The 9,031-nt window shown below is 51.3% G+C and overlaps 1 protein-coding gene across 1 annotated transcript in view; it reads left to right on the top strand.

Annotated features, from left to right (window-relative positions):
• Positions 1-254: 254 nt before the first annotated feature.
• The window catches only part of LOC311248448 (uncharacterized protein), a 14,422-nt gene continuing 5,645 nt past the window's right edge, over positions 255-9,031 (top strand). The window contains exons 1-4 of the mRNA XM_084339324.1: positions 255-359; positions 1,719-2,114; positions 5,175-7,730; positions 8,960-9,031. The exon at positions 8,960-9,031 is cut by the window's right edge and continues 17 nt beyond it. Coding sequence (XP_084195450.1) covers positions 314-359; positions 1,719-2,114; positions 5,175-7,730; positions 8,960-9,031 — 3,070 coding nt within the window. The 5' untranslated portion in view covers positions 255-313. The remainder of the gene's footprint in view (positions 360-1,718; positions 2,115-5,174; positions 7,731-8,959) is intronic.

Raw genomic sequence — 9,031 nt, forward strand, 5'->3', positions numbered from 1 at the left:
CTCGCTCTCTCTCTCTCTCTCACACACACACATACACACACACAGACGCGTCTAATTTAGGTTACAGTCTGGCCTGCGCGCTACCCTGACTGACAACATTGCGATTTCCGTTGGAAGGAAATGATGGAGAAGGAAAGTTCCTGACGGTCAGACTCAGAGGACAACTGGAGATTGTTCTGCTGTGCGCGTATTACAGTAACGTACTGGCTATTTGTCGTTCTTTCCCACTTCGCCATTGCGCACGGATAATAACTCTGACATATGGATTTGGAATTATTACAGGGACTGACATTGAAATGTCTCGGGATTGGAAATGCAGCTCCACGTCTATCTGCTTGTCTTTATTATCGCCACAGCAGGTAAGGAAATATATATATCACCGGACGACTGTGTCTGTTTGTAGTACATAAACTACTTATGTCTACGAAACTACTGCATGGGCTACATGAAATCCCATGCAAAAATCCCCATCGTAACAAGTAGACCTATTTCAAGTTCACATGCTGAGTCGTTCATCGTATTTTCACAGAATAATTGGAGGGGGGGAACTCAAGATGCGTGGGATACTGTATTCGCGTTACAATCCAACTGAACTTTAAGTTCCAATAAATGTATTTTAAAACAAGTGACATCATATTGAAATAAGACTGGTCACAACTTCAGTTTCAGGATAATAACTTGGCTTGTATGATCCACTGGTAGATTTCTTTAACTTGTTTTAAGAAGAGTCGATACATGATGAACGAACTTGTTAAGATGGAGTTGTTGTTTTTTGTTGTTGTTATATTGTCTGCCCCATTAATCAGCTCTGGCCCTTTAACAGATATATCAAGTTTCAAGTCTTGTTTTATTTGTCACAGACTCACATAAGGTACATGTACCAGTGAAATGTGTGGTTCTAGCCCCCTGATATTGTTTTTATGAGAAAATGTTATGTGTACTACAGACAATGTGGAAATAAGTTCAGAGCTATTGTACTCCGTTTTATACTGCACACCTCTGGTGTAATTATAGTACAGCAAAAATGAGAAAAAAAAACCTGCAATGATGCATTTAGGATCCTACTAACTAGTGCAAGCTATTTGTTTATGACTACAAATGTCCTCTGCTGAGGAACTTGATGTTACATTTATGTGTCGACTATTAGAGTAAAAGAAAACAGGATAATACTGATGTCAAACAAAGTGATACAAGGTACTCCTCTGATTTGTGCAAACGATGCCTTTATGTTTTTTTTATCTATGTTGTTGGCCTTGTTTCTTTTGTTATTGTATTTTTGTTGTTGTTTTGTAGATGTGTAATATGGACCTTGAGTCTGGAATAAAGTCTTCATCCTCATCATCATCATCATCATCATCATTGTGCTTAATACAATAAAAAGTAAAAGAATAAAGACACTATACAAAATATACAATATACAAACAAAAATAGTACAAAATGCAACCAAAATTCAAGAATGCAAAATGAGGTATGGATGGATGGATGTAGTGCAACTCTTTAGTAATAAATACAAAGATCGTGTAGTGTCAAAGGTGTTTAAGGTGTCTAAAGTGAATGTTAAGGCCGGGTGAGTGTTGAGATATCTGGGGCTAATTAAAAATCGTATTATCCAGAAACCCAGAGACTGGAACTCATTAGCGCCGCACAAGTCAGGGACTATAGTTGAACTTAGTAAACCTCAACTTGACCGACGTCTCTAAAACGTGTCTCCTCTGCAGGCAAAGCAGCAACGTCTGCGTTGTACAACAACCAGTGCGGTTCTTTCCACATGGACCAAGAGACTAGTGGTAACATTACACTCACTTTCCCGGGGGCGCCACTAAGCCCCACCACATACCCCCAGACCGAGAGCACCCCGCCGCAGGCCACCGTTTGCACCTGGGCGATAGACATTCCCTCCGGTCAGGCGGTGCGTCTGGGGCTGGTACGGGTGGACGGCGTGGCGTCGCGCGTATCCGTGCTCTGTTGTGGCCGGGACCGAGGAGGAGAAGAACAGCGCCTGGAGGCCGGGGGGGAAGGAGCGCTGCTCTCCGGCTGCGACGGAGACAGTGCTGCCCTTACTTGGACGGCGGAGGGACACTCCTCTCCACACACTCTTCTACTGTCCTATTACGGTGAGTGGTCAATGATCCAATTACCCCCCGTTGAATGGGTCAGCAGGGCCCAGTGACCTACTTTGTACCCCGAACACGAGGGCCAGCAGGTCTAATTGGTGTAACGCCGTTCGGGAGTATTATTGATTTGAGTCAGGGTCTGGTCCACAAAGGGTGTCAGTGTTGGAAATCCTCCACAGAACAGTTCAAACCTGTTCTCGTGTAAACCTGCTTACAATAAAGCGGTCAGGTGTTTTTTTTTTTTTTTTATCCACTTTTTTTCTCCCATCCCAATTTAGCCGTGCCAATTCTCCCCTCCCCTGTCTTGAACGTTGCTTGCATATGCCCCCCACTGGCCGGTTGTAGGGAGGATATAGAAGCCTTGCATCACATGTCCCCTCCGATACATGTGGAGGCAGCCTGTCACATCTTTTCACCTGCCAGCGCGGACTCTCATTGGCGAGGTGTAACTACGTGTGGGAGGCTCACACTACTACCCCCGCCATTTTCCTGTCTCTGCTGTGCAGGCGTCCCCCAACCGACCTGTAGGAGTCGCTGTCCACAACGTCCAGATTACCACCCATCGACTTCCACCCGCTAACTCTGCCAATTGAGTTAGTATGACGGCCGGCCCAAGCCGGAGGCAACGCCGACAGCCGGAGTCGAACCCGGTGTCTCTTGCGTTGGTGACGAGCGCAATGTCCCCTGCGCCACCCAGCCGCCAGGTCAGGTGTTCTTTATGATCACTAGTACTATTGCTTCTTCTAAAACAGGGCTGCCCAACATAGGGCCCGTGGGCCAAAATGGACCCTCCGCAACGTTCTCTCTGGCCCTCCAGTGTGTTTTCCGGACCAGAGGTTGATACTTTTGATGCAGTTTAATGATCTTTGAAATAACTTCATCATTAATGAGTTAATAAACACCCCAACACGAGACCAGAGCCACTGTTAAGGTTTGTGTCACGTACCTCAGTGTCCAGGGACATGTGGTACTCCTGCAGTCATCCACCCATGTCACATGTTGGCCCTTGGCCCCCCTCATCAAAACTTTTGGGGATCCCTGCCCTAAAAATCATGAATTATGAAACTTAAAAAAAAAAACTTTGCCTGCAAACTACCTGGCGTTCTATCGCCATGCTAAGACAAACTCTAACCTTAACCAACTTCGAAGAGTGCCTAAGCTTAACCGGCGAAAGAACTTGCCGTCACGCTCTAAGACAATCTCTAACCTTAACCAACTTCGAAGAGTGCCTAAGCTTAACCAGTGTAGAAACTTGCCGTCCCACGATTGGCGCTCATGTCACATGACCTGGCCAATCAGTGCGCAAAACGGGAACCCGGAAACGCGGATGCGTTGTAAAAAGGCTTCAAGCGCCCGGCAGACCATACTGGGCTCCTCCCACTGCCACACTCTCAGACCCCACACTCTCAGACCCCACGCTTTCAGGCCCCTCTCTCCCAATGGCTGATTTGGGTCACAAAGTTTAGACCAGGACCCAAATAGAGTAAATCTAGTCCTGCCTCTGGACCCTCCCACCCTGACTCAGAGGTGTAGTTTTAGGGGGGTTGCAGTGGACACGTCCCCCTCAATATAGAGAAGAGGTCAAATTTGTCTCCCCCACAAAAAAGAAAAGCTAATATAATATGAAAGACAACCCCCTCCCCAAAAGAGGTAACAAATAAGGGGGTCAAAACATTTATATATCCTTCTTACCTGTAACTATATATGAACCATTTAATAACCATTTCATAATTTAATATATATTAACCCTGTAACTGTACTATAACCAACCATTTCAGAGCATTACTGCATTATATTCCATTATATTTGTGTCAGCAGGTTCCTGAATGTTGTCTTTTCCTTTACATAAATAAAGACATTTCCACCACGAATTGATGCAGAAAAAGCACAAATTGGTGCAGAAAAGTACACCTGAATGAAGTACGCTCAGAATGTCCTGGGAGACCTTAACCCTTTCACAACCACACTACAGAAGGTTAAAGTGTCCCCCCCCCCAATGTTGAGACTAGGGATGCACCGATCCGATATTGGTATCGGTATCGTCCGCCGATATCAGTAAAATAGCTGGATCGGGTATCAGTAAAAAAATATATATATATATATCGGATTTTTATTTTTTTTTTAATAATAAATAACCATTCAGTACATTTATATCTATGTGTTAATTTGTTACATTTAGTTTCACTAAGTTAGGAAAGTAATGTTTTAACTTGTCAAGCCTGATGTTGCCTTACACAAAATAATGATCCCAGTCTCTTCCACACAGTGACAGTGAGGCATAAAGTTTATTAATTGAATGAATGAAGTTTATTTTCTGTCTTTGTTTACAACAAATCAAAAACACACTTGTGATCCTTTACAATTCTTTAAAAAAAAATATTTTAATATAAAAAAAAACTTGGATTAAATTCTTTATTTTTTTAAACTTTTTTGTAAAAGAAAATTTGGACAATGGGTATCGGATCGGTATCGGTATTGGCCGATACCCTAACCCAGGTATCGGTATCGGTATCGGGACTGAAAAAGTTGGATCGGTGCATCCCTAGTTGAGACCAAACCCACGTCCTGACTCGGAGGTCTTTTAGTCCCTATCTCCCCTCTCCGTCTCGGGGTGGGACGCTGCCCCGCCTGAGAGGCGTGCTGGAGAAGGGCTCTCTGTGTTCCGTCGGTGGAGGAGGAATGTGTTGTGGCACAATGTGTTTGGCTCCGCTGGCTCTGGGTGGGACTGTGGAATGATGGCTGGACTATTGTTCCAACCGTATTATTATGAGCCCTAGACATCTGTCAGTACTCAGTAGGAAAGTTCTTATCACACAGGCAGTGTGTGTGTGTCTGTATGTGTGTGTGTGTGTGTGTTTGTGTGTGTGTGTGTGTGTGTGTGTGTGCACGTGTGTGTGTGTGTGCACGTGTGTGTGTGGGCTCGCATGTTGTTGTTTCCACCCTCTTCTCACCATCTCTCTTTGTCTTTATGTGTGTGTGTGTGTGTGTGTGTGTGTGTGTGTGTGTGTGTGTGTGTGTGTGTGTGTGTGCGTGTGCATGTGTATGTTCCTGGTTATCCAGCTCAGGAAGTGCAGGGGCGGAATTCCTCGGAGCATCCCACCAGCGCAGACCAGCAAGACCTGTCCGCCACCCTCCCCACGTTTCAGACGGGACCCGTCTTTACGAGCGGGACACCCGCTGCTCCCCGGCGGGGGCGGGGGCAGGAGAAGGGTAGCGGGCCAGACGGGGGCAGAGGTCACCCCTCTCCGCGGCAGGCGTGGAGCCCTGCCTCCCACAAAGACCAGGGGCTGCCGCGGCCCCCCTCTCCCCGGCCAGGCCTCAGCGTGGCTGGGCGGGCCGATAGGGAAGCTCCCTCTCTTCCTCAGGAAGCAGCGGACAATGGAGCGGACACGTCTGGGGCCCCTCGTGTCGCAGAAGGTCGGGGCCTTGCCACCACCAGGGGGAAGGCCGGCACTGACACCCAGCACACAGACACGCATTCTCACACGGCGCAAGTAGTAGCGAGCACGGAGACGAACTCTGGAGCGCCACGCGCACAGGGCGCAGACGCGCACTCTCACGCCCCCGACGACACACACACGCGGACCTACCTGGCTGTGGGTAACCCCGCGATGGACGTATCGACTGGCACGGGCACGGGCACAGACACAGAAAGGCACACGGCTACACACACAGACAGACACACGGCTACACACACAGACATACACACAGACAGACACACAGCTACACACACAGACATACACACAGACAGACACACAGCTACACACACAGACAGACACACAGCTACACACACAGACAGACACACAGCTACACACACACCCCAAAGCGACCCGACTGTCCCCGACTCCCGCGCTCTGCCTCTCGCCCGTTCTCTGGCGGCCTCCGGCGCTCCGTCCGGCCCCTGGGAGGTGGGTGCCACCCTCCCCCCGCCCGGCGACCACGTGCCTGGGGAGCGGGGACACAGCCAGCCCCCCGCCTGGAGGGGTCAGCGGAGCACAGACAGGCTCCGCCCCCCCAGCCTGACCCCAGAGGTCACCCCTGACCCCGTCGGGTCTCCCAGTGACTCCGGCAGCACAGACGCCGATAACCAAACCGCTGCCTCTTCAGCAGCAGCATCATCATCATCATCATCCTCTTCGCAGGCTCCAGGCAGGACTAGTCGACCGGCGACCGCGCGGGGCTCGGAGCCCGACAGTTTCCACGGAGCGACGCCGGCGGTGTCCTCTTTTCCAGACTTTACCGCGACGTCTGTGTCCGCGGAGGCAGACATCACCAATCGAGCGGCTGGTCTGGGCTCCTCTGATCGGTTTGAGGACGAGGAGATGCTCCACACTCTACCGCCCCGCCCCTCTTCGACCGCCACGCCAAGCCGTCGCTCAGACAGCCTCACACAGCCCCCGCCCACCCTCACACAGCCCCCGCCCGCCCTCACACAGCCCCCGCCCGCCCTCACACAGCGCCCCCCTGCCCTCACACAGCCCCCGCCCGCCCTCACACTCACCCCGTACACACAGACGGACAAGGAAACGTCACACACGGAAACGCACAACGCACCACACAGCCCGGGTCACTCCGGCGACGCGTACGAAACCCCCGGCGAGCCCAGAGAGCTCCCCGCCTCCACCAGCAACCCGGGCGGCACCAGAGGAGGCGACGGCGGGACGACAAGTCCCAGAGGCCCTCCCCCTTCCACCACAGTCTCAGGCCCCTCCCTCTTCGTGGATGTTACCGCGACGACCACCGGTAACGCGGAGGAGGAGGGGGAGGAGCCTCTGCAGGCGACGGGGAGGGACACCGGGTCCCGCGCGTTCAGTCCCACGCGCCGCGGTCCCTCGACCCATGCCTCTGATTTCCGTTCACCCGCGCACACGCCCTCGCTGACACCCGCGGTTCTACATGGCGACGCGGTCACTCCAGAGTACACACTGCAAACACAGCCCCCCCTCCCTGACCACACGACACACACACCGCTCCCTGACCACACGACACACACACCCCTCCCTGACCACACGACACACACACCCCTCCCTGACCACACGACACACACACCCCCCCTCCCTGACCACACGACACACACAGCCCTGCGTTCAACCACTGGCGCTGCAACCCCGACACGCATCCCCTCCGCCGACCACGAAACCACGTCCACACAGCTGCCCGCGCGAACTCACGACCACACACTCCAAACCCACACGCCCCTGCCATCGCCCCCCTCGTCTGCTACCATCCCCACACGCAGACCTCCCCCCCCTGACCGGATAACCACCACCCACAGCACCCCGACCACCCGCCCCAGCAGCACACAGGCCGGACGAGGAGGCGGGAGGGAACGGGGAGAGGAAGAGCGGGAGCCCTTCGTCACAACCGTAGCAACTCCCGTCCCTCCTCAGCCCACCACCACCACCACCACCACCACCACCACACGCTCTCCTACAGCCAGAACAACCAGCATGTCGTCTCCGGAGCCACCCCCGCCCCCGCCCGACTCGTATCCCAGCCGGGGAGGCCCTCCGGCGGGCACAGCGTCGGCCGCGGCCCCGCCGCTCGACCGGAGCTCCTCCACCACTCGGATGCCCAGGTTCTACATCGTACCGGACCAGCCTGCGACTATCCAGGGTAACTGTCTTCCAGGGCACCGGTGCCCTGCTGGACCCGCGCTGAGCCCTGTGTTACAGCTGTGGTTCTGTTTCATGTATTTATTGATAATACCTTTAACCTCTTAACAGGCACCCAGAAAAGTGGCAATGTTTTTACTTGAGGACTGCATACTATTTTTGCAAAGCTTGGCTTTATACTTTATACTTATAGCACATGCATGAGCCTGGTCTCTTTTGAAAGATAACATTTTGAAGTTACTAATGCAAAAAAGGAGAATCCCTTTTAGTGCTAATGAAATAGAGTAACAGAGGTCTGCACTTGAGTTGAACTTGAACTTGTGTACTCAAATCTGTCTGTATCGTTGGAAAGCTATGTCATTGGCTACAACGAGAGAAAATGTTCGGCGAAAAATGCAGCGCAGAGCCGCTAGACGCTCGCAAAGTGCCGTGCCTTTGTGTGTTCCGCCCCGTGGTTTAAGAGGTTAAGGCTGCATTTGATAAGATGTAGTCTCAGGGATGTGTGGTGGTTCATTATGGTCAAATCTTCATGGTTGATACCAATTTATTGTTAAAACGTTGCTAATCAAATACAGATTCAGGTTCAGGGTGTTGGATGGAGGACTTGATTCTCTGATCAGGAGAAAAAACTAGTTCCCAAGATCCTCCCAATTCTGTGAGCTTCTTAAGCTTTCTGGGAAAGCGGGGGGGGGGGGGGGGTTGTGGGGAGGGGTGAACAGGTGAAGAATAGGGTGTGAGGGGAGAGGAAGGGGAGGATAAGGAGAGGGTAAGGAGAGGAAGGGGAGGATAAGGGGAGGATAAGGAGAGGATAAGGAGAGGGTAAGGAGAGGATAAGGGGAGGATAAGGGGAGGATAAGGAGAGGGTAAGGAGAGGGTAAGGAGAGGATAAGGGGGAGGGGGAGGTGTGAACAGAGGCCTCGGAGGAAAACTTCCACAGATGCCCATCTGAGAAGATTTTAGTTATCATATTCCATAACTGTCTACTCTATACTCTAGGTAGGCAGGAAACAGGAGAGAGTGACACCTATGATCAGAATAGTCCTGCTTATACATCCTCCCATTGGTCAGACTTCTAGACTTCACTAAATAAGAGTGAAATCAAAATATTCCCCATTTATTTTCTGGGAACCCCCGTAGGGGTCAACTCCTGTAACCAGAGGTTGCAGATGGTATCACGGACTGGGTCTTTAACGGCATGACATGTGTTGTGTTGTGTCGTCTCGTCTCCAGTGGAGTCCATTGAGCTGCTGCTGCAGATCATTCTAGAAGAGCCCAGCGGGGCCTTCTCTACGGGCCTGGAAG

Source organism: Notolepis coatsorum (genome assembly GCF_963971535.1).
Source record: "Notolepis coatsorum genome assembly, contig: SCAFFOLD_699, whole genome shotgun sequence".
Classification (NCBI taxonomy): Eukaryota; Metazoa; Chordata; class Actinopteri; order Aulopiformes; family Paralepididae; genus Notolepis; species Notolepis coatsorum.